The following is a 26,704-nucleotide window of genomic DNA, read 5'->3' as shown; positions in this document are numbered from 1 at the left end:
AATCCTTATCAGTCAAAAGCATCATTTTTCCAAGTTTCCTTCCGGATGTCATTTATAGATATATAGATAGTTATTTATATAGAGAAGTACTGATATCCTCTATATATGGATATAATACACATATAATATTTAAGAGTATTAGTCCTAGTATAGGTATAATTTGTTTTTCTTTATTCCCCATTCAATATCATAAACACTTTATACGTTTCTACATGAAAATATATAGTTTTCATAATTAGAATTTTAGTGGCTATGTATTATTCTAACACATTATTCACTTAACTAATTATTGTTTGATCATAGCCTATTAGTGGTTTCTGATTATTTATTTAGTTATTTAGCTGGTTATATAAATCATACTGCCATGAATTCTTTACTTCTGTAGCTGTTTTCTTTGTGTGTGGGGTGGGGACTATTTCTGCAAGCTAAATTCCCAGAAATGAGACTATGAGGTCAAAGCAGACCAGATTCATGGTTCTTGGTTGAACTTTGGCCATTTGTGAGATTGATGGTCTTTAAAAGAAGAAAAGATGAGATTCCCAAATTGCTGAAAGGATCAACGTGGGTGTGAATTGGCTTATCTGAGATGTGGGTAATTCAGAGTTGCTATCAGATAGATGCCTCTGAAAGAACTATTATAGATATGCTCTTACGAGCAATTTTTACACTCTGAATCAAGTTATTAAAGAATTTTAGAGAGAGAGGTTCAGCTCCAACCTTTGAGTCTGTGTAGGGTTATCTGCCGTGGTCACCACTAACCACATATGAGGGATTTATGGGGATTTATAGCTCCAGGAGGGGAATGCGGAGGTTCCAGCCAACATTTACTGGAACCTCCAACTACATTTCTCCTGGCAGGTGGAAGGAACGCTTGATTACGAAATGTTGGCCAGGAGCAGAATCACTTTTTGGCAATGGTTATCTGAAGAGTTCTGGAGGAAATAATTATACCTTCAGTGACTCACTAAAAATTTTTATAAATCTCAGATAATGCTTGCAAGACCCCACATTACTGAGAATTGACAATATGAAAATTTCCCCCAAGGTTTTGGAAATGTTTAAAAGTGGATACTAAAAGCCACACATTTACACAGTGGTTAAGAATCTGCCTGCCAATGCAGGGGACACGAGTTCAAGCCCTAGTCCGGGAAGATCCCACGTGCCGCGGAGCAACTAAGCCCGTGCGCCACAGCTACTGAGCCCGTGAGCCACAACTACTGAAGCCCGTGTGCCTAGAGCCCGTGCTCCACAACAAGAGAAGCCACTGCAATGAGAAGTCCGCGCATCGCAACGAAGAGTAGCCCCTGCTTGCTGCAACTAGAGAAGGCCCATGTGCAGCAACAAAGACCCAACTCAGCCACAAATAAATAAATAAATAAAATTTTAAAATAAATAAATAAAGTAAAAGCCACACATTTAAAAGTTTAGGTATTGGCTATATCCTATTTATGAAACTTACGAAGGGGCTTAATTTCCTACAAGGCAGTTCTGCAGCCCAGACTGACTCTAATATGTTTAGAACATGTTTTGGTTTTTTGGTTGGTCTTTGTTGGTTGGTTTGTTTTTTGGCTGCACTGTGCCATGCAGCTTGTGGGATCTCAGTTTCCTGACCTGGGCCACGGCAGTGAAAGTGTTGAATCCTAACTACTGGACCGCCAGGGCACTCCCTAGAACATGTTTTTATAAGAGATGATAGCGAAGAGACAAAACTTAGCATGAAGGAAAGCAAAAAGGAAAAGGAGCTTATCTATATGACCAAGCTAATTGCAAATCTGTTTTTGATTTATTCAGTCCTATTGAGATTCAACTGTGGATACTCTGTTACAAAGCCAGAACCTGTAGGAAGAAAACACAGAAAAGCAAGGCAGATCTTAGATTTCATGATCTGGAAAAGAAGCAGCGGGTCTAAAGAGCTGTTCTTCCTTACTGGTGTTACTGCATTTATTTAAATAAATCAAAAAGCGGGAAACCCTATAAAAGTTGTTGGCCTTCTGTGTGTCACGCTTATACAGCACCCACTAATATCCCCTGGTTTAATGTATGTCTAGAAGGTGTATTTGTTTTGTTCTGTTCTCTTTGTTTTCAAAGAACATGTGATAGCGGCAATCAATTAATTAACACCCTGTCCCCACTGTGGTTCTGTCACTGCAAAACCATTGGCCTGGTGAACCAAAGAAATTTTATTTTCTCATTTATGGGGTAACATACTTAATTATCAGGATCCTTAAATTCTGTCCTTGATTTCCTGGATTTGAAATGTGACTTTGGGTTTTGTATTTCCCCGTTGTAAGTTAGAATGAGACCTTCTTTTTCTTCTAAAAAGTATGAGAATTTCTTGACTACTGTGGTGTATCTCACCTGACTCTCCTATATCCAGTCATCTCCCCTTAAATGTCCGGTATAGCATCACCCATCACCCATGTCTACACTGCTGTCAGCAGAGGCCCTGGAGCCCGGCAATAGTGTGAAAGTGCAATGCGGTGGCCCTGTCAACCTGTCCAAAACAAACTTTGGATTCCCCAAGTATATCCTTTATCATGCCCCATTCCAAACTGCAATTCCTGCCATCTGTGAATGGCAGTCCTTTTTAACCCAGTTGGTCTGGCCAAAAACGTGGGGCACCCAGGACTTACTTTTCCCTTATGCCCCATCTTCTGTCTAATGTCAAGTCCTGTCGGCTCCCCCTTCAGTAATTGTTCTGAATCCAAACACTTCTCACCACATCTAGTCTCTCATCATCTCTCATCTGGAGGACTGTCCTAAGCCTTTTATTTTTAACTCATCTCTGCTTCCAGGCTTGCCCCATGGTCCATGATCCAGCCCCCCATCTCCATCTCCACCACCAGCTCATCCTTAGGCAGGTGGTCCCCATCCTCCTGCCTGGTCCCCCTGCACCTCCTGCCCCCATTCAGTCCATTCTCCATACAGCAGCCAGCGCAACCTTGTGATCGTGCAAATCAGACCATGTCCCTTCCCTTCTTAAAATTTCCAGTAGCTTTCCATTGTGCTCATGTGGCTTGGGAAGCTGTCCACGGTCTAGCCCTTGCCTTCTTCTGCCTTATCCTTCCTTTCAGTCTAATTGCACTGGCTTCTTGCTGTTCCTTGGATACACCAAGCCCTTTCCCACTTCAAAGCATCTGCATTAGCTGTTCCTGCTGCTTGGAAGGGTGTTTCCGAGAACTTTGCAATTTCACTCCTACACTTTATTCAAGTCTCTGCTCAAGCATCCTCCCAGACCGCCCTATCTAAATGCTGCCTGCACCCACACCCAGTCCTCTTTAGTTCCTTACCCTCTTTCTCTTACTGCTGTGTCCACTATTTCACTAGGAAAGGGGCTTTGTTTTATTCACAAGTAAAGCAACACCCTGCACATGTGGGTGTGGAATTAACACCTGTTGAGTGAACGATTTGAGTTAGATTTTAAGATCTTTCAGCCCAAGGAAGGATTACTGTCCCGAAAGTTTCACCCATCAACCTCGCACTCTACCTAAAATCCTTATTAAGGGCGATTTTCCTTGTTTTGGTTTGGAAGAACAGTTTCATACCCTTGGAAGAGATCAAGTGAGGAATCTGAGTCATTTGCTGCTTAATACTGATCATTTGAAGATCCTTTCATCCTGAGTTAATCGGGATTCCTCAGAGGAATTAGAATTTTAAGGGATGTGAAAGAAGGGATCCTTTTGAAGAACAGTTTAAAAAAGACTACTGGAGTCTAGGTAAAAAGTGTGGATGTGGGGAATTCCCTGGCGGTCCAGTGGTTAGGACTCAGTGCTCGCACTGCCGAGGCCTGGGGTTTTGTCCCTGGTCAGGGAACTAAGATCCCACAAGCTGCACGGCAAAGCCAAGAAGAAAAAAAAAGTGTGGATGTGGGGAGAGTTCTGGGGAGTAAAAGCCAGCATGAGAATAAGAGGGTCGGTGGGGTAAGGGCACAGCAGGAGAGGGGATGAAGGAAACCTGGCCGGGGCTGCTGGACCTGGACCTGGACTCGGCGGGGGCAGGGGGGGGGGCGTTGGGGGGGGGCGTTGGGGGGGGTTGCCCAGTGCCTGGATGGTCAGTGTTACGGGGGAAGTTAAATAACTGAAAACATGGCATGGGGAGGCAGGCAGTTTTAGGAACTTTAAACAAGTTCATTGAGAAGATATTTTTATTATAAATGAATTTGGGGGAAACAGGCCTTACTGAAGAAAAGCAGAATGCAACTCCCGTCAGGAACGTTTCTGGGTTTATGGTTTGGGACTTCAGTGAGGTGACAGAATGCTCCCTTGAGGAGGTCTGAAGATGCTTCACAGCTTTCCTACACGGTCCACATAAAGATCTACACACACAGATTTATCGCTACGTTAATTAATCCTGAGTCAGGCTTAGAAGCTGCTAGTACTCAAACTCACCACATCGTAGGTTTTGAGGAAATTCTAATATTTGTCACAGACATATTTTCTGGTAGCTCCTTTTCTCTTGGCCTTTTCAAGTTTTTGTGTTCCTTTGTTTTCATCTGTGGAATCTGAGTTTTATTTAAAATTCCAGATGGCTGACTGTCCGTAGTTGAGTGTTTATTGTTTTTTTTTTCCACTTTCTTTTTTGAAGTGGCTGTTCTCAACATCAATGCCATATTTTGCTTTTGTAAATGTAGTTTTAAAAATTAATGATAGATTATATGTATATAGTAAAATGAGCAGCTGTTGTACCTAATTGTAACAGGTGAATAATAAACATTCTCACCGTTTGTCTATTCAGCCTAAATATGATTTCTTGCAGTGCAGAAAAATCTCCTTGGAAGCTTTGTCATTGTCATTTTACTTTAAGTTAATGCTTGCCTATTTTAGGTTCCCTGTGATTTTTTATTTCAGCTACCCCTGGTCCCCAGGGGAAATTTCTAAAAAATTTTTCAAGGCTGATTTTATTTGTATAGATTTTACCTGTATATTTTTAAGGTTCAACCAAAAAGTTGAAATGAAAGTAAGTTTAACTGTCACCCCAGATACCATCAGGCATTTTTAAAAGGTCTATTATTATGTTTGAAGAGAAACTAAAGTATCTTATTACAGGAGAAAGCAAAGAGCATTTTTCTGGGTCTCTAGAGATGGCATTTCCTGTCTCTCCTCTGATAGGAGAAAAGAGCTGTGATGACTTCACTCCGTGCCTCCAAAAGAAGTGCTTATTATCTTTTTCTAGAGAACAATTCCTCTTTATTTAGAGCTTGGAGACGCACTTTTTAGATCCACACTTGCTATCTGCCCAGCGAAGAAATGTTTGACCATTGTTTGTTAATAAACAACAAACACATCTGGCAAGCTGGTTGGTTTGTTTAACTTGGTAACTGTTAAGATAGCTTCTCCGATTAAAGGAGGGAAGATGGAGCTGGTTACAAAGGGCCGCTGCTATTTAGGTCATGGGATGCTCAGAACTGTCAGAAGGGCTTTTGTTCCATCCATTAGTTTCCTAAGGGATCAGGCAGCACAAGGTTGTTTTTGTGTGTTGTAGGCAAATCCATTTTGGAGGAACACATACTAGGCAAGAAAGACTGGAAGGAAAATCAGTGACATATAGATTTTTTTTCTTAAGCTACATGAAATGCAATCACAGGTGTAGTTCTCAGATAATTGTTTCGGTTCCACCGAATTGTGGTGTCACGGGGTGTGTTGTGACAGGAGTCCGTCCTGGCCAAAAAGCTCACCAGTAACGTCAAGCAAGGTCCACACCGTGCTTGAAAAATAAATTCATATTTATTTTTGAACCTTGGAATGAAGAAGTGACAAGAGAGTTTACTATGCAGTAGATTTTCAATAAAAATCATCCTTCATGCTTCCAAAAACATGACCTTTTTTGGAACACTATTGTCTTCAGGGAAGATTCCTTTGCTAGTAAAGCGCAGTCCACCTTTCCTGTGCCGCGTCCGTCACTTCTCCACGTTCTTTGTGTGCGTTTCCTCTCCATCAGCACGGCCTGGGCTGTGAGGGAGCTTTCGTTTTGTGAAAACATTCATTTCAGAGTTGCTGTCGAGTTGGAGCGGAAGCTTAGAGCCCAGCTCTGAATTGGGTGCCGAGCTTTCCTTTTTCTTTTTGTGTCTGTCTTTGAATCTCGAAGTAAGATTTGGGGGAATGGAGGTATCTTTTCTGCAAACTGCAGAACACAGGGGACCTGCTTAGGAAATGGGGCTGGTCCTCTGGACTGTTTGGGACAATGACGAGGGACTCTCAGGGCCGAGGGGCACAGCTGAGCCTTGGTCTCCCTCCGGAGCCTCCTGCCCCCCTACCTCCCCAGGCCCTCCCTCCCTCCTTCCTTCCATCCTTCTTTAAAATGATACATGTGGCTTTCAGAAAACCTGTACTTCCTCCAAAGCTCCCTAACTCTGCTCTCAGCTCACCTTACTCCTCCCGAAGCCCAATCCTTTCTTGCTTGTTTATTCCTACCTTCGACTCCATTTCTTTTCGGTCCTATCCCTGTGTCTATTATGAGACTTGAAAAATGAAGCCCCACGGGGCTACTCTAGACCAAAAAATTGCTAGATGGATAAACCTTGCTGTCAAGAGGTGCTTAACATGGTGAAACGTGACCTCAGAAGAGAGACAAGAAAACATTCCCTTATAAAGGAGCACTGTTCTTAAAAAAAAAAAAAATCTGATTTTGTCTCCTCCTCCCTGGCTTCCCAGGAGTCAGCTACCTTTTGTGACTTGGCTAAGCCATAGGCGCTGACGACTGAGAGAGAAGGCTCTGAGGCTGTACCGAGGGGACCTGTCTGTGCCTGTCCCCCTGTCACCGTGCCTTCTCTACAGCACACCCTTCCCAGCCGCGCTTACCTCGGCGGCCAGAAAACAGACAGCACATTCAAGCCTAGTCATTGAGGGAAGGCCATTTATTAAAAGGAGCATTTACCACTTGTGGAAAGGGCTCAGGAAAAGCAGTGAGGGATGGAGCGGTACCCCCAGGCTAATCATTGGTGGGGAGCTGCCGTGGCCCTGGGTCTCAAAGGGCAAGGCAGCCTTGAAGGAACTTCAGAGATCAGCTGCAGAGGTGCTGCTGCCTGACAGGAGCTGTGGCCTTTGGTCAAAGGACCTGGCCAGCCCCTGGCATCCTAGCGAGGGAAAGCTGCAGATAGAAATTCACGCCCTCTGATATGCCAGAACCCTCTCCGTGGCAAATCTAACAGAACCAGAGGGCAAGGGCTTCTGTTCACGTAGTCCGTGCAAGTCTGAACAACCTTGGAATCACTCGGACCCCTCCGTATCTCACAGCCCACCTCTGATCTGATTCGCCAGCAAATCCTAGTCGTTCTCCTGATCAAAGGACAGCCAGAATCTGAGCCTCTGTCACCACCTGCACTGCTACGCCATGGTCCAAATCTCCATCATTTCCAGGGTTGGAGAGAGACTCCCACCTGGAACCTTCCTTTACGGCATTTACAGATCCCCCGCTCATTCATACAAAAACCCTACGAGACCCTGCACAGGCTGCCCCTTTCTTCTCTGACCCCATCTCCTCATATTCTTGAGGTTCACTTTGGTCTGGCCCTCTGGTGTCCTTGATGGTCAACACCAAGCGCATACCTGCCTCAGGGCCTTTGCAGATGGCAGGGAGATGAATTTTAAGTTTTAAGAAAATCTAAGTAATGGAAACATCTATCCACACAAAACTTATACAGATGTTTGCAGCTGCATTATTCATAATAGCCCCAAACTGGGAACAACCAAATGCCCATTAGCTGGTGAATGGACCAACAAAATGTGGTATAGTCACCCAAAGAGATATCACGCCGCAATAAAAAAGAATAAAGTACTGATACATGTGATCACGTGGATAAACCTTGAAAACATTAGGCTAAGTGAACATCATGAAATAATGAAGGCATGATGTCAGTCACAAAAGACATCATATAGTACAATTACATTCATATGAAACTTCCAGAATAAGCAAATCTATATAGACAGGAAGTGGTGTGGTTGCCTAGGGCTGGGGAGGATGGCGGGTGACAGCTAAGAGGTACGGCGTTTTTTTGGGGGGTGATAAAAATGTTCTAAAATTGGTGAGGGTTGCCTATTTTGTGACTATACGAAAATCCATTGAATTGAACAATGTCAATGGGTGAACCTTTTGGTATATGAATTACATCTCAAAGCAATTAAAAATAAAGATCAAAGTGATTGCTGTCTTAAAGCATTCGTGTCATTTTTACAAGTGGTGTATGTAAGTCTTAGCATTCAGTATTATTATAGCTAAAGTTTGAAAGTCAACTCTTGACTCTTACTGTTTTCATTTCCCGTTTATTTTTTAACTCTTAAATTTCTCTGGCATGCACATGCTAGATAGTCAATATTTAAATATCATTGAAGTTGGGCTTCCCTTGTGGCGCAGTGGTTGAGAGTCCGCCTGCCGATGCAGGGGACACGGGTTCGTGCCCCGGTCCGGGAAGATCCCACATGCCGCGGAGCGGCTGGGCCCGTGAGCCATGGCCGCTGAGCCTGCGCGTCTGGGGCCTGTGCTCTGCAGCGGGAAAGGACACAGCAGTGAGAGGCCCGCGTACCGCAAAAAAAATAATAAAAATAAAAATAAATAAATAAATATCATTGAAGTGGATGACTTTTTCTTTTCTCAAGTGTTAATATGAGAAAGAGGGGGTACTAATTATGGGTGTGTCCCCCCTCCAGCACTTTCATGACGGACGGAAGGCACAGCAGCACATAGAGACTTGCTGGAAGCAACTAGAATCAGTAAGTGAAAACCCAACCTCTCAAGAAATGTCTTTAGAGATTTTCTCGTTTGAATTTAACTTAAGCTTGAATCAACCAGCAGGTACAAAACAGAGACACTATTTATTGTCTTTAGAGATTTTTATAATTTGAATTTAACTGGTTTCTAGAAATCATTGCTGAAAGTAAAATGTTAAGCCCAAAAGAGTCCAAGCAGAGTCTTTTTCTAAAAATCATATGGAAAGAACAAAGATTAGACGGTTTGGATGGAAATAAATGTGGATTTTAAAATAACTTCCTGAAATGATGACACGGAACAAATCAGTTTGGAGAAGAAAGCTTTCGGTGGAGGGGGGGCAGGCGGATGTCGATAAAATTACATCTTCTCATAAGAATCTCATGGTTTCATTAAAAATTACTTTCCCCGCCACCATCTTCCTCTGCTTTTAGAGTAAAAGACGTTTTGAGCGGGATTGCAAAGAGGCTGACCGAGCCCAGCAGTACTTTGAGAAAATGGATGCTGACATAAATGTTACAAAAGCAGATGTTGAAAAGGTAAGGTGAAAGTGAGGGTCTTTCTTTCATTTCCCTTTTTAACGTTCATCACGTATCCTCCCAGACTGCTGGTCCCCAAGTTCTCCTTTCTGCTGCAACCACAAAAGGCCACTTTACTTGGGATCATTTTCGTTTTGTGTCAACGGAGGGATGTTGGCGGTGGGGTGGCAGAGGGAGAATCTAAAATTTGGGGAGTCTTCGGTGTTATGATTTGAGCAGTTTGTTGATTTATTTAGTCATCAGGATGATAACACGGAGACTTAGACCATGAACATACCTTAGGGGGTGGTTTCCGCAGACCGTGGTTCTCTCTTAATGGCTTTTCAAAGAAAAAGTCAACCTCTTAAAAGCTGGAGCAGACTGTCCAGTGCCATCTGGAAGAGCTCGGCCGCTTACAGTGCTTCTGTTAAAAAGGTAAAGAGATTCACACGAGTGGCCTGTGTTCTAATGGATTCATTCAGGTTGATAACAGGTTGTACTTGAAGGCTTGCATTGGAAAGTCCTCCCAAAAGCTTTTCCCGAAATGGACTTGTATTGGCAATTAGGAATATTATTATAAAGCTTGTACTGTGTCTTCCTGTGGTTCCCTCTGTGTTTTTTCCCTGGAAGTTAAAGTTTCTTTTTATAAAAGTCATCAGTGTTAGTGTAAACAAAACTGGGCTATTAAATAACAGTATTCATTCGTGACTGCCCAGGGCTACTTTGGCATTCACAGACTCATGCTTTAAGTGGGGAGAAACCCTGATTTTTGCAGATTTCTTTCACTTTTGCCAGATTATTTGGAGTTGAATTTGCTCAGAAAATAGTGTGAATTAGTTATTCATTGCCCAATTCTGCCAGATTCCTTGCTTAAAGCCTAGGCATGCCTTCCTCTAAAATTATCTAATATATTAGAAAACACATTCTTAATGTCTATATTTGATCTTGAGTGGAGACATTTACTTTACCAAAAGATATATTAATTTGCTGGTAAAGTTACCCATAAATTACCGTAAATTTGTTATAAGTTCTCATAAAATATTAATTCCCTGAAGTATTTAATATGTTATTCCATTAAAGTAGATTGACCCAAAGTTTATCAAAAAAACATTTGGGGTTAAAGGAGGTAAAATCAGTATATGTGTCCCAGAAACATGCCTGGCACAAAGGTATGCATTCTGTAGCAAATATTTTATTACTCTAAATGTAAAATTGGAATGATTTTTATTTATTGAAAGACTTTTTAAAAACCATTACTATTATGACCTTGTCTTAGAAAAAAAGCTATCTATCCTTGCTCATTGTAGAAATACCTGAAAATACAACCAAATGAAGTGGGAGAAAAAAATTAAAACATCCAACTATGGTTAATAAAATACCTTTCAGAGCCTCCACCATTCCTTCCTGGTCTCTAAACAAAGGTACTTGACTTTTTTTTTTTTTTTTTTGGCCGTGCCGCGTGGCTTGCGAGATCTTAGTTCCCTGACCAGGGATCGAACCTGTGTCCCCTGAAGTGGAAGCACAGAGTCCTAACCACTAGACTGCCAGGGAATTCCCTCAGAGCCTTTTCTTTAAAAAAGATTATGTATACTACACATGTACAGTGTAAAGAATAGTAACAAAGGGAACAGCTGCTAATCCACAACCTATCTTAAGAAATAAAAATCTTATTGTTGCCTTTCAAGTCTCCCTTCCTAACTTCATCCTTCTCTTCACTCTAGAGGTAAACTTTATCCTTAATTTGGTGTTAATCATCTCCTCGCTTCTTCATAGCTTTACCTTAGGTGTCTGTATCTCCAAAGAGTTTATTTCATAATTTTGTGCACTTTTCACCTTTATAGAAAGAAAATCATACTTTCATTTCTTTTCTTGTGACTTGACTGTTTTTCATTTGATATTATGTTTTTTACTTAATTCATGTGGACTATAGAACACCTAACTTTTATATATTAATTTTAGAGCCAGATGCTTGCTAAACTCTCTTTTTATTTCTCTTTTGGGGTTTTCCGTAGGGACAGTCATAACACCAGCAAATAGTGGCCGTCTTATATCTTCTGTTTCAATCTTTATGTCTTTTATTTATTTCTCTTATCTTGCTCTTCTGGTTACGACCTCTATTATGCTGGCAGTAGCAGTTATTGTGGACTTCCTTATCTCGTTCTAGATTATAAAGAGGGTGCTTCAGATGTTTCCCCATTAAGCATGATTATAATATACCCTTTATCAGGCTAAGGGATTTCCCTTCTTTTTCTATTTTGCCAACAAGTTTTTTGGTTTTTTTTTTGCGGTATGCGGGCCTCTCACTGTTGTGGCCTCTCCCGTTGCGGAGCACAGGCTCCGGACGTGCAGGCTCAGCAGCCACAGCTCACGACCACCGGCCCCAGCTGCTCCACGGCATGTGGGATCTTCCCGGACCGGGGCACGAACCCGCGTCCCCTGCCTCGGCAGGCGGACTCTCAACCACTGCGCCACCAGGGAAGCCCTGCTTTACATCTTTTTAGTTGTGGAGTGTTGCTCTTTATTCTCTGGATAATATATGTGAGACGAAATTAACTGTTCCTTAAATATTTTGTAATCCTTTATTGTGGGAGAGTTTCTAACTACTGATCCAATTCCTTTATTGTCTTTTTCTTTGGTTGATCCTGGTATGTTATATTTTTCTAGAAATATATCCATCTCATCCCGGGTTTTCAAATTTAGTGGCCAAAAGTTGCCCATAATATTCTCTCACCTTAATTTTTTGCTGCATATATTGTGTGTCCCCCTTATTTATTCCTATTATTATTTATTTATACTTTTGGGGGAGGGCCTTTTTTTTTTAATCAATTCTTATTTATTGATTGATTTACTTGGCTGCATTTGGTCTTAAATGTGGCATCTGGCATCATCGTTGTGGCATGCGGGATCTTTCAATGCGGCGTGGGCTTCTCTCTAGTTGTGGCACGTGGGCTCCAGAGTGCACAGGCTCAGTAGTTGTGGCGTGCAGGATTAGTTGCCCCACGGCATGTGGGATCTTAATTCCCTGACCAGGGATCAAACCCACGTCCCCTGAATTGGAAGGCGATTCTTAACCACTGAACCACCAGCGAAGTACTGGGAAGGGTCTGTTTTGTTTTGTTTTGTTTTAATAATGTATATATATTTTAATTTTTATTTACTTATTTATTTTTGGCTGTGTTGGATATTTGCTGCTGCGCGCGGTCCTTCTCTAGCTGCAGTGAGTGAGGGATACTCCTCTGTGGTGCGGTGGCTTCTCTTAGTTGCAGAGCACGGGCTCTAGGCGCACGGGCTTCAGTAGTTGCGGCACATGGGCTCAGCAACTGTGGCTCACGGGCTCCAGAGCACAGGCTCAGTAGCTGTGGTGCACGGGCCTAGTCACTCCATGGCATGTGGGATCTTCCCCGACCAGGGCTTGAACCCGTGTCCTCTGCACCAGCAGGCAGACTCCCAAACACTGTGCCACCAGGGAAGTCCGAGGGTCTGTTTGTTTTTTGTTAAAGGACATTAATGGTCTTCATCTTTTATTTATTTGTTTGTTTGTTTTTGGCCACGCCGTGCAACATGTGGGATCTTACTTCCCCGACCAGGTATCAAACCGTGCTCCCTTCAGTGGAAGCGCAGAGTCTTAACCATTGGACCGCCGGGGAAGTCTCGAGGGTCTGTTTTTTAAAATCATTTTTTATTAGTATTTTACAAAAACCAAAATTATCTTTATGGAACTTCTTTTTACTTTCTATTTTATTTATTTTCTTTTTCTTCTTCTTCTTCCTCTTCCTCTTCTGTCAATATCTTTGGATTTATTTTATTGCCCTTTTAAAAATTTCTTTCTTCAGATGCTTTCCTCATTTCAACTTTTCTTCTTTTCTAATATAAGCATTTAATGAACAAAGTTCCCATTTAACTACTGTTTTATTTGCAACCCACGGATTTTGGTATGCAGTAGTATTATTATTGTTCATTTCCTGATATTTTTCATTTCTTTTACTATTTAGTCTCTCCAGTAATTTATTTGGAAGCATATTTTTAAATTTCCAATTGTATGACGTTTTTAAACTTATCTTTTTGTTAATGATTTCTAATTTAATTGCATTGTGGTTATAGAAAGTCTGAGTTTGAGACTTTTACGTTTGTTGAGACTTGTCTTATAGCCTAGTACAGGGTCAGTTTTTATAAGTGTTCTCTAAGTAATTGAAAAGAATGTGTATTTTCCATTTCTTGGTTGCAGAGTTCTACATTTTTTCATTAGAGCAAACTTGCTGATTACCCACATCTTCCCATCATTAAGGATTTTTTGTCTGCTTGTTGTAATGTATTTTGATAGAGATATATCACTTCTTTGTGCCTCACTTTCCTTGTCTGTAAAATGGGAACACAGAAGGAAACGATTGGTGCGAGTGTTGGTTGAGATAATATGTACAAGATACTCAAAGCCATTTATGGCAGTGGCCAGTGATCATTACATTAACTATTGCGATGATAACGATGGAAGATTTGTCATTTTCTGTCCATTTTGCTCTTCCATTGTAAAGCTGTTTTATTAAAGAATAAAGTTTAGAATTGTAATGTCTTCAATGTGATTTAATTTTTCACTGATTTCCACAGTCATGCTTTATGGCTTGAAGTCTATTTTACCCAACATAAACCAGCCTTTTCTTTGGGTCAGCATTTGCCTGGCAAGTCTTTCCCATAGTTTTAGTCTACATGTTTCTTTGTTCCCATATTTAGATGTGTCATTAGTAAATGGCATATAGCTGGATTTCTTTTTAATACAGTCTGATGGCCTTTACCTTTCACCTGGAGAGTTTGGATGGATGTATACCATCTCATTTTATTTCTATTTGTTTCACTTTTTCTGTTTCCTTCCCCCTTTCCCTGATACTCTCTGTTTCTTGCCTTCTTGGATTTTTGAAAATTGTGTTTTGTTTTCCTCATTCCGTTTTCTCCTCTACTGCTTTGGACATTATGTATTCTATTTCTGTGCTTTATTTGGTAAACCTAGACTTTTTTTTTTTTTTTTTTTTGGCTGCATTGGGTCTTTGTTGCTGTGCGTGGGCTTTCTCTAGTTGTGGCAAGTGGGGGCTACTCTTTGTTGCGGTGTGTGGGCTTCTCATTGTGGTAGCTTCTCTTGTTGCAGAGCACGGGCTCTAGGCATGCGGGCTTCAGTAGCTGTGGCAAGTGGGCTCAGTAGTTGTGTCTCATGGGCTCTAGAACGCAGGCTCAGTAGTTGTGGCGCACGGGCTTAGTTGCTCTGCGGCATGTGGGATCTTCCTGGAGCAGGACTCGAACCCGTGTCTCCTGCATTGGCAGGCGGATTCTTAACCACTGCGCCACCAGGGAAGTCCTAGACATTTTAACATATATGTTCAGCCTAACTATAAAGTAAATTAGGGTCTTTACTAATGTCCACCCAAACAACTTTAACTAAAACCAGCTCCCTCTTAACATTGCAATGTATTTGTGAATATTTTTGGTTCAACTGCATTAATTTTTTTTTATATAGTTCTGTAAGTATACTTTCTATTTTCTTTGTTCACCATTTCTTTTTGTACCTGGGGTCTTATTCCTTCTTCCCAAAGGACACCTTTAGAATTTCCCTTAGCAGAGATTTATTACAGTAAAATCTCAGTTTTTGTTTGACTGGAACTGTCTTTTTTTCACTATCATTCTTGAAACATGATTTCTCCATGTGTACGGCCCTAGGGTGAGTGTATTGCACCTGGAGGGTCTTATGCTGCCATATTTTGACTCCCGTTTGTAGGTGAGAAGTCACAGTGTGTGAGAAGCCAGTATAATTGTTAATCCTTTGAAGATAATGTCTCTTCTTTTTAATAACTATAAAGATCTATTTTCTTGTCTTTTTGTCTTTAAAATAGGGGTGACTTTCTTTATCTTCCTTTTGATTCATTGGGCTTATTGCCTCCAGATTGGAATTTTCTGATGCCTGCCTATTCCTCATTCTATTGTTTCCATTGGAACTCTGATTATAAGGCATTAGTTAAAATATCTACTCTATCCTCCATGCCTATTAAACTATATTTGTATTTTTCATCTCTTTGTCTCTCTCTTTCTCTGCTGTGTTCCATGTAATTCCTTTAGATATAACTTCCATTTCAGTAATTCTCTCTTAAGCTGTGTCTGATCTGTGGTTTAACATATCCATTGAGTTTCTAATTTCAGTTGTTACATTTTCATTTCTACAAGTTCTTTATAGCTCTCTTTAAAATCTATAGAGTCATTTGTTATTTTCTTGTTGCTTTGTCACACCCTTGTACCATATTTTACTTCTTTAAACATACTAAACACATTGACTTTATATTCTCTATTTGATTAATTTCAGTATCTACAATTTATGTGGGCCTGTTTCTTCAGTTTGTTGTATCGGCTGACTTGTTTCCTCCTATATTTTTGTCCTTTCTTCGATAATGCCATAAATGCATTGCTGAAAAACTTTATGTTCTGCAAAAAAAAAAAGAAAGCTGCTAAAGATAATGAACAGGACTTAGGGGAAAATAGGCTTAGAAATTGATCACTCAGTACTCACAGAACTTTGTAACCAGAGAACCAACAAAACAACAATCCTAGTAAAACAACTAGCGTTTGAATTGAGTATCACAGCCCTTGTCCTTTAAGATGTAGGTCCTTCTGAGTATTTGGGCCTTAAGACACGTAGGTCCTTGGAAGCATTCACTTTCAGCAAAATGAAAAATCTGATCCTGGATAAATGCTTCCTGCACTTATCTGTTGTTCTGCCACAGGTGGAAATATCTTTCCAGATTTTGCATACGTAGCTTTACCAGGTAGTTCAACAGAATGAGTATTGTAGCAGTTCTTGAAGCCACTGAAGCAGCCACTAGTTGCAAGTCTGTAGATTTTTAGCCTTTTTCTTTCTTTTTTTTTTTAATTTGAAGTATAATTGATGTACAATATGATATTAGTTTCAGACGTTTTTAGCCTTTTTCTTAAAATCTGCATGACGTTGCTAAGGCTTACCTGTGATTGCTTCCAAACATTAATTTACTGTGAAAAATTGCATACAGACTGGCAAGGCTTCTATGTTATACCAACATCATTGCCTTATATTTCAGTCACAGAAGAAAGTATGTCACAGCAGAAAAACATGTGAGATTCAAAACAGAGTGTGTGTGATTATAAATGTGCGTTTCTTGGAATTTCCTCTCTGGCCTACATTTAAAGTGGGTTCTCCAGGGAGCTGGCATTACCTGGGGTCACTACCAGGCCAGGACTGCATCAGTCTGAATTTCCAGCTTGGGGTTGGGGATCCACACACGCTGTGTGAGTTCTAGTCCTTTGTGACTGAAAAACTTCCAGGATGACTTTTTAATTTTCCTCCCTCAGGTCAGATCCAAGGTAGTTAACTTAACAAACGTGCAATTGCTGGGTCCAGTTGCAGCTTTAGGACTTTTGGAAGGTACTACCAAATTGAACCGCTCTCCTCAACTATTTTAATATTTCCAAGGATGTATTATTATTTCTTATACGTAGAGAGTCATTTTGTTATTTTTATGGAAGTACTATTTACCTCCTCCCTAAGGATGTGATAAATTACTGGATTTTAGCATCACAAATGTTGAAGCTCATAGAGCAATGTCTAAACATTGGAATTCTTAAGTTATTTTGCTTATGAGTATCACTTGAAGCACTGTAATTTCCCCAAAACAAACTGTGATTTGACTGTTGTATCAGTTTTTGCATTATCAGCCGTGAAGCCTCTTGTCAGTAACAAGCTGAAAGGATGCAGTGTTTCAGTTCTTGTGGATACTTAATGTAATTTCCCATTTTGACTTCTAATAGCCTTCAGATCTAATATAAATGTCTTTTCCTCCAGTTTCTGCCCATGATTAAATTATCCAATTGTATTCAAGATCACTCCCCCTCCTTTTTCCAGCAGTCAGCCCCACGACACTTGGAATGCCATGCCTGTGTTTACAAAGACATTGTAGCTGCTCCCACCATGAGTAGGATGGACTTTCCTAAACTACGCTTGTGTTTGATGACACAGCTCATGGGAACTATATGTGCATATGCATCTTCTAAGCTGCGTAGGATCTGGGTAGGAGCCTGATTTTCTTCTTCTCCTTTTGGGAAGTTAAATGTTCCGCAGAGGGATTGGCTCTGTGTTCAAATTGCCTAAATCTGCTCGAGTCCACGTTTTTGCTTTGTGTTCAGCATCAGTGTGTGGCCAGACGTTTAGTCATTTGCTTACAAGAGGGTATTTGTTAGCCTTGAGGCACCCAGTTTAACTAAATGTAAATTTATACGTTGAAAGTAGGCATAAGAAAAAAACCTGACAGTTTTACCTCTGGGCCAGTGAACGTATTTGGATGTTGTGAGGATGCCGTGTGCCTTAGAAGAACGATGGGGAAAGAAAATAAGTTCAATGGAATGGTTTTTATGCCACTGTCAGGAAGCTTTGGATTTGAAGACTTGGAATGAGTTGTAGTGATTTGAAATTGGTGAAGCTGGCTATGTCAAAGAACCAGTAGAGGTTGGAATAGGTCATCTCATGGCTCGTGACCCATACGCTCAAGTTGAAGGTAAAACCAGACTTTTTTCCTCCTTTTTAAGGAGATGGAAAAGATAGTCCTTACTATCTGTCTTGTAATATTGAGCAGTCGAAGGACTGCAAGGGAACATGGAAAAATCAAACCATATTATGTCTTACTCAAATATAGGAGTCTCTTGTAAAAAAATTAAAGCACTGAGGATAAGGTGGAAGTATTCTCTGCTGTCCAGCCCTCCACCTCCCAGACCCTCCTCAGAGGGGGTCACTCTCGCCATTGGTATGTGTCCTTATAGACCTTTTAAAATAGGTTTTTATTGAGGTGTAATTTACATACCATAACGTGGCCATCTAACTCAATATGATGTCTGTGAGATGCATATTTTTGTCGTGCGGGGGTGGTTTGTGTTGCCGTGTGGTGCCCATTGTGTGGACGTACCACAATTTAGCCATTCTCAGGTTGGTAGATGTTTGGACTGTTTCCATATTGAGACTAAATTAAGAATAAAGCTCCTAAAAAAGAATAAAAGCTCCTGTGAACATTTTTATACATGTCAGTTGGTGGCCATGGTCTCTCCGCCATGGGCGTGTACCTGAGGTGAGGTGGAACCCTGGGTCACAGGTGCGAATTTGGCGCAGTGCACTGTCAGAGCTTTGACAAAGTGGCTGTACCAACCGACACAGAGCGGCAGCTGCTCCTCGCCCTCATGGACGGTTGGTATTCTCAGTCCTTTTATTTTACCCGAGAAGACCCTGCAATGAGAAGCCCACGCACCACATCGAATAGCAGCTCCCGCTCGTGGCAACTAGAAGAAAGCCCGTGTACAGCAATGCAGCCAAAAATAAATAAATAAAAATAAAATAATAAAACATTTAAAAAAAAGAAAAGAAAAAATAAAGTGCACTGATTTAACTGCATTCAAGGTCAACATTAACATTTATTTATTTGGCTGTGTCAGGTCTTAGTTGCGGTATGTGTGATTTTTAGTTGCGGCGTGGGGGATCTTTAGTTGTGGCATGCGGGATCTAGTTCCCTGCCCAGGTATCGAACCCGGGCCCCTTGCATTGGGAATGTGGAGTCTTAACTGCTGGACCGCCAGGAAAGTCCCTTTAGCTCATTTTAAAAATAGATTTTCTTCTTTCTGGCATACAGGTGCTCTTGATACACTTGGTATATGAGTGTGTATGTATATATGTGTGTGTGTGTGTGTGTGAGTGTGTACATATATACATGTGTATGTATGTATATACTAATACAGTTATCTTTACTTACCCCCAATAAAGCCTTCTCTATGCCTTTAATCGATATGTGGGTCATCTTTTGTTTAAAAATTTTCATCATTGCTATTAAAATATTGTTGTGTGATGGGAAAAGCCTAGACAACCAGAATATTATCATTTCCAAGTTACACATGTTTAAGGATCAGGCTTAGAAATACAGAGAACCCAGCTCTCCGTGGCCCCATCTCTCAGAAGACCAGTGCCATCAGATTGGACATGGTGCCAAAGGACCATTTAAACTCTTGATGTATTCTCGATCCGGGGGGCCGGGGGTGGAGTATAGTGTGTAAAGAGGTGAGCCAGAGACTACTTTTTAATGGAGTCGGTATTTCAAGCTTTATAGAGTTTGGAGATTACTTGTGAAGAATCAGAATGCTAAGTAGCCATTAATTTATTTTATTAAAATGTTTCTAGTAATTTTTTTCTTGCAGTTTGCTTCTGCTTGGTATATAGCTTTTCATCCAACTGAATTCCAAATTTGTCTTTTTCTATTTAAACATGGGCCCCCAAATGAGTTACCGTATATATATATTTTTTAATTTAAGGGAATTCTAATGGAATCATGATTTCATGGCCTTATTATCATTTTTCAAAAGCATCTAACTTGTTGACAGAATTCCTGAGTTGTGAAGTGTTCCCGTCCATTCATTCCCTCGCCCATTATTTGTTGCCTGTGTGCTGGTGAGGTGTGGTGGTGGCATAGATACCGTCGTGGAATCACACAATCCTTGACTTCAAGGAATTTGCCTTTCATTTTCTTCCTAATACTTAGTGACTGTATGGTGAATTTTCCCATGTGCTCCCTACATACTTCTTGAATGCCATTTTGGTGACAAACACTTTAAAGTGGGGTTTTATCTGTCGCTGTGCTTTGGAATAATAACATGCTAGACAGATGGGTGAGAGGCAGTGCCTAATCTCTGCTTTTTCTGATAACGCTGCAGCTGGCTAGTGCGGTGCTGGGATGAAAAAGGAAAAGGTTATCAAAATGAATGGAATGTGAACTAATATTTCCGAACAGAGAGAACAGTGTTTTCTAAATGCATGCATTAAACTGAGTTCATCCATGTCAGGCAATGAATAATTCCCTTTCTCTAATTCGCCCTTGCCTTGTGACTGTTGGCTCTTACATAATTTCTAAATGCAAAATAGGATATTGTTTAACAGAAACTGCAGTTCCTGGTTACAAGTAGCTGCAGAAATTGTTAGTGAGCTCAAGTTATGGTTTTTAAACTCTGGCATCCATTTCTCCTTTTCTTACAGGTCTAGTTTCATTTAACTTGTGTGATTCTTTGACTGCTAACGTCTTCATTTTCTGGGCAGTTGTTTGCCATCAAACAGTTAACTTGGATTCTTAATTCAAATTCAGTGCAGTTCTGAGTGTTGACTAACCAGAAGAATTCTCTGTACAATGTGAGAAGTTGCCCTATTTGGCCTAATCATGAGTTTTACTGTACAACCCGATTTAAGGAAATGTTTTAAAAGTTAAATTAATGTAAAATGCTGACCATGAGCCCTTAGAACAGTGTATCCATTTCTTAGGGAGTTTGCATTCCATTTTTGTGTGATATTACGGCTTCCAAACATATTTGGCTTTGAGCATTATTAGCTTTTAAATTCTACATAGATGCCCCTATCGTGAAGTAGACTAGGACATTCTGAGTCATTTATGAATTAAGGTAGAATTCTAAGAAGTATGTGATAAAACTTCACGTTTCTAATGACAATAAAATATGCATGCACTCTTTTTATGTGTCCTATATTACATAATAGAATCTTTTAAAGAGAAAAATACAATTTTAGTAAAGAATCTATGTCAGCGTTAAGCAAGAATGAAGGAATTTACTTTGAACGATTATCAGTTTGATAATTATCTTGATAAAACAAATGAAATTTACTAGTTTAGGAGGTTGTCCTCAGTTGGAATCAGGGATGCCTGCTCTGTGAAGCACAGGCAGGACAAAGTTGGTTCTGTTCTAACTGAAGCCAGCTGAATAGCAGAGTGTTAAATTTTTTTACCATTTGGGGAAACGTTCTCTAGCAAGATGACTACTTTAGTTATTGTACGTATAAGGAATTGTACTATTAAGTTTTTTTTCTCTGCCCTTGCTGTAACCACGAGGTTGACATCTTTATTAAACATGTTAATATCTTTGGGGCTTTCCCCAAATTTGTTTCATATCAAATGTCTGACTGGTTATCTGAAGGAATTGTTCACTGTAACAATTTAGAAAACAATATTTTTTTTCAAAAGAGGAAGTGGTTTGTATGAATGCAGGAAGTAAATTTCTCAACGGCAGCTTGATCTTTTAGTTTAAAATTGCTTTCGTTTGCAACAAGAGAAAAATGTATAGAATAATGGATATCGTTGCTGCGACTGTTCTTTAAAAGTGGATCAGTGTTCAAATCAAAGCTTCTAGAAAAGTCATCTTTGTTATCCTCTTGTTTATATCTGTCCTGTAAGCAGTCACATCTGTAGACTTTATGTTTTGTTTATTTTGCTCCTCAGTGTGCCTGTATTAAGTGAACGTCGTGAATGGTTTCAGTCGTTTTGATGCTTAATGTTTGTCCTGAGTAATACGGATGTTTTCTTCTTTTTCGATGCTTCATATGGGAAATGGAATTTAATGGAAATTTTTCCCAATTATCAAATGTGGGATAAATGTATTTGTATTTGGAAACAGGACACAACTTTGAATATTAGTAGGATGCTTTTTTTTTTTTTAAGGCTGTGACCCTCGATATTTAAAAAATGAATTTGTGATAGGAATGTTGAAACATAAAATTATTTACTCTGGTTAGATGTTTCACATACACGTATTCTTAACGTTGCATTCAGCTCCCAGTTTCAGTTCATTTGCTAGCAATTACTACAGCCTCTATGTTGTTGACCTTAATTTTCGCTTCTTTGCTTTGGAAATAAGTGGTTTTTACACAGCAAATGGAGTTTGGGTAAACAAACATTTAAAAAGTAACAAGGGGGCTTCCCTGGTGGCGCAGTGGTTGAGAGTCCGTCTGCCGATGCAGGGGACACGGGTTCGTGCCCCGGTCCGGGAAGATCCCACATGCCGCGGAGCGGCTGGGCCCGTGAGCCATGGCCGCTGAGCCTGCGCGTCCAGAGCCTGTGCTCCGCAACGGGAGAAGCCGCAATGGTGAGAGGCCCGCGTACCGCAAAAAAAAAAAAAAAAAAAAAAAAAAGTAACAGGAATGTCAAAATCTCAGAGCATCAGAAATGTTGGGGGGTGGGGTGCTCCCCAAAGTGAATGTATATAAAGACCAAATACTTTTAAAAGCCTCTTCAGTGAACTAGTTCCAGTACGCATTATGTTACTTGCATGAAAATGCTAACGCGAGAATCTATCTTAGCTTTGCTTTAATACTCCTACAACAAGCCTCTAAGTGAATGTTCAAGATAGCAACAGAATGAAATAAGATGATAGGTCATTCCCATACCCTAGATCTGAAAATAAAAGTGAACTGAATAAAACATGAATACAAATATTCATATTATATGAATATATGAACTTGAATATAAAATAAAATAAATAAATGATATTTACTTATTTGAGTGTGTGTGTTTGTGTTTGTGTGTGTGTGTGGCTTCAATACTTGGCATTTCCTTTGTGCCCCTCATTGTTCTAAAGGCTTTTGTACAGCAACTCATTTAATAAAATATTTTAATTTTTACTGATAGCAAATGGTCTATCTCGGCCAGGAGCCGGTTCTTAATATATTTTTTTAATTAATTCGTTTTATTTTTTGGCTGCAGTGGGTCTTCGTTGCTGCGCGTGGGCTTTCTCTAGTTGCAGCGAGCAGGGGCTACTCTTTGTTGCAGTGCACAGGCTTCTCATGGCGGTGGCTTCTCTTGTTGTGGAGCACGGGCTCTAGGTGTGCGGGCTAGAATCGCGTGCCCCCTGCAGTGGAAGCCCAGAGTCTTAACCACTGGACCGCCAGGGAAGTCCCCAATTAAGTATATTTTAAACATCCTAGACATTCTATTAGAGTATTTATTGAACAAATAGTTCAGAGCATCAGTAAGATTATAATGAATACCTTTCTCGAGGGCCTTGGTTAGCAGATAACAAAGAGATAGAGAGACAAGGAAAACTCGAGTCAATTGCAGAATCAGATAATGTGTATAACATGCTAAGCTGCAGGGTGAAGATATTCAGAGCAGCAGTAGTTTAAAAATGATTAATGAGGTACATCATATGTGAAATCACCTGGTCTTATGACCAGCAAATACTAGGCGCTTAAGAGTTGCTCATAGATTCTGCAGCTGAAAAAGCTCCATGTGGATTACAGGTTGTTGGGATAGGGCTGAAGGAAGAATCAGGACTTGAGTATGATGGATGGGTAGAAATTGAGTGGATAGAGCAGCGAGGGAGCATCTGAGATGGAGAGAACTTCGTCCCAGGCATTGCGGGAAGCCTGCTGCTGATGTTGACAGAACGGGGAGTTGAGCAGGATCTCCCAGAGAGGTGACATGAGAACGGATTGTGAAGGATATTAAGAGTGAAATGAATGTGATCTGCATGAAATGGTATTGAACCTACTTCTCAAAAAACTTACACTGGGAACGTGTTTTATTTTTTTCGAAGAGGGTTTCAGTCCTTGCCATAATTCTTTTATCCCTTTATAGATAAAAAAAGGTAAGGCTATACAGTGTTAAATTTCCATTAACCTGGGACTTCCCTGGTGGTCCAGTGGTAAAGAATCCACTTTCCACTGCAGGGGATGCGGGTTCCACCCCTGGGCCGGGAACTAAGGTCCCACATGCCGCGGGGCAACTAAGCCCGCGCACCGCAACTACTGAGCTCGCGCACCGCAACTAGAGAGCCCGCGTGCCCCAAACTGCGGAGCCCACGCTCTCTGGAGCCTGTGTGCCACAACTAGAGAAGAGAAAACCCGCACACCACAACTTGAGAAAAGCCTGCATTTCACAACTAGAAAGAAGCCTGCATGCCACAACGAAGAGCTTGCACACCTGAAAGAAGATCCCACGTGCCACAACTAAGGCTTGACACAGCCATAAAAAATAAAATTTAAAAAAATTTTAAAAATTACCATTAAGTTAAAATGGCCGTGCTGGATGTGGGAGAGCTAAGACTGAAGCACATTTCTATGAATTCTTTGTGAATTCAGTGTCCTTGCCAGTGTACCGAATGATTTCCCTCCTGGTTTATGTTAAATGAGCTCTTTATTGTTAGCCACTGCTCTTGCCTGCAGAGCTAGGCTGGTGATAATGGGTTGGGATAAGGTGATAAAGAGCAATTGACATGAAGCCTCAGTATATACTAGGGGCCCAATAAGGAGAGGTGGGCCCAGGGACCATCTAAAGTGGGCAGCCATGTCTTCACCATCTATCCACACAGCCAGAGACATGTATGTACTAAGGCAGGCCAAGTGTTGTTACTTCTTGCATATTCCTCCTTTCTGGGTTAAATTCCCTCCTTTCTGAATGATAGGTTGTTTTCATTTTCTTCCATAAGGGTTTGTGAGTAGTAAGTTCTTTATTTGTCTGAAATGTTTTTATTTTGTCCTCACTCGAATGTGATCGTTTAGCTAGGTATAGAATTCTAAGCTGACAATGATTTTCTCTAAACATTTTGAAAACCTCATTCCATTGTCTTTTATCATTGATTGTTCCTTTGGGAAATTGGCTAACTACTTAACTGTGTTCCTTTTGTGGGTATTTGACTGTCCTCCCTAGCTCTTAAGACCTTATCATTGCCTTTGGTGTTCCGTGGCATCACTGTGATATTTCCAAGTACAGACTTTTTGTTTCTTATTTACTCTGCTTAGGGTTCACTGGGGATTTGTTCCTTTCATAAATGTAGGAAAACTCTCAGGTGTTAACTCTTCAAATATGCCTTTCTTTCATTCTCTTGAATTGTTGGTTCTGGGGCTCAGATACGTCTGAAACTTCTCATTCTATTCCCCACGCTTCTTAACTTCTTTTTCCTTCATTTCGTTTCTTTATCTCTATATATTACACTTTGTGTAACCTTCTCAGCTACTTCATGAGTTCTCTTCAATTATTCTATTATTTAACTGATTTATTAAGTTTTTAAATTTCAATGAGTGCATTTTTTATTTCTGGAAGTTCCATTTGCTTCTTTCTCAGATACACTTCATCTTTATAATGTCTTTCATTTTCTTGTGATTTCTGTTGCTTCTTTTATTTCTGTAACCCTTTTAAATGTTCTTGTTTTATATGTTCTTTAAATTTTTCTTTTAGCTCAGGTTTTTAAATAATTAATTAATTAGTTAGTTAGTTTATGGCTGCGTTGCGTCTCCGTTGTTGCACACGGGCTTTCTTTAGTTGTGGCGAGGGGGGCTGCTCCTCATTGCGGTGTGCGTCCTTCTCATTGCAGTGGTTTCTCTTGTTGCGGAGCACGGGCCCTAGGCACGCGGGCTTCAGTAGCTGTGGCTCGCGGGCTCTAGGCACGTGGGCTTCAGTAGCTGTGGTGCACGGGCTTACTTGCTCTGCGGCATGTGGGATCTTCCCGGACCAGGGCTCGAACCCATGTCGCCTGCATTGGCAGGCGGATTCTCAACCACTGCACCACCAGGGAAGTCCCTAGCTCAAGTTTTTATGGTGATAGTTTTTCTCTCTACTGTGTCAGCTCTCACAGTAGTTTATTTCCTTGTGCATTTATGATTGTTATATTATTATTTTTTGTATGAGCATACCTTCAACAGGGATGGGTTTTTCCTCTGGGAATCGCTTAAAAGCAGGATTGTGGGTGTATCCCCACTCCCATTAGGGTTTTGTATTTATTTTGGCCAGACAACCTGGGGCCGATTTTTGTGTTAATTTCTTGTGGTGGAGATTCTTGCAACACCTTTATGGTATACACAGGCTTAAGGTTTTGTTTCTCAGAGGACACTCTTACCCCACTTCATCCCATAGCCTGATACCTAATCAAACTTCTTTGCTGTCTTCTTTGACCACTAGAAGTTTTGCTAGGTGTTGCCCAGCTGAAAGAATGCAGAGAAAAGTAGTACTGTGGTCAAAATTCAGGAAGGGCCTGTAATCTTTTATCTTGACCTATTAAGAATATATTACTGAAAATAACTTCTGTAAGATTTTTAGTATTAAACATTCCTGATTAAACATCTATTGTGACTTGGGTACTAAGGATGAACAGCTGCTCACCAAACACCTCAGATTTCTCTTTTTTTTTTTAAACTGAAGTGTAGTTTTTTTAATAATGTTTCATGTGTACAGCAAAGTGATTCAGCCATAAAAATATATATATATATATACTTTTACAGATTCTTTTCCATTATAGGTTATTACAAGATATTGAATATAGTTCCCTGTGCTATCTAGTAGGTACTTGTTGTTTATTTTATATATAGTAGTGTGTATCTGTTAACCCCAAATTCCTAATTTATCCCCATCCCCTTTCCCCTTTTGTAACCATAAGTTTGTTTTGTGAGTCTATTTCTGTTTTGTAGATAAGTTCACATGTCTCATTTTTTTTTAGATTCCACATGTAAGTGATATCATATGGTATTTGTCTTTCTCTGACTTACTTCATTTAATGTGATAATATCTAGGTCCCTCCATGTTGCTGCAAACGGCATTCTTTCATTATTTTTAATGGCTGAGTAATATTCCATTGTGTGTGTGTGTGTGTGTGTGTGTGTGTGTGTGTGTGTGTACATATATATA

The 26,704-nt window shown here is 40.4% G+C and overlaps 1 protein-coding gene across 17 annotated transcripts in view; it reads left to right on the top strand.

Moving 5' to 3' along the window:
- Positions 1-26,704, top strand: part of FNBP1 (formin binding protein 1) — a 139,738-nt gene that overhangs the window by 70,389 nt on the left and 42,645 nt on the right. For 16 of the 17 annotated variants that reach the window (XM_019920177.3, XM_073806717.1, XM_033858843.2 and 13 more), the window contains 2 exons: positions 8,643-8,705; positions 9,135-9,239. The exons of the other annotated variant lie outside the window; for it this stretch is intronic. In XM_019920177.3, coding sequence (XP_019775736.1) covers positions 8,643-8,705; positions 9,135-9,239 — 168 coding nt within the window. The remainder of the gene's footprint in view (positions 1-8,642; positions 8,706-9,134; positions 9,240-26,704) is intronic. 17 annotated transcript variants of the gene reach the window in all.

This window comes from Tursiops truncatus, chromosome 6 (genome assembly GCF_011762595.2).
Source record: "Tursiops truncatus isolate mTurTru1 chromosome 6, mTurTru1.mat.Y, whole genome shotgun sequence".
In the NCBI taxonomy this organism is placed as follows: Eukaryota; Metazoa; Chordata; class Mammalia; order Artiodactyla; family Delphinidae; genus Tursiops; species Tursiops truncatus.
Note: the sequence above shows the minus strand (reverse complement) of the source record. Positions and strands in the feature narration are given on the sequence as shown.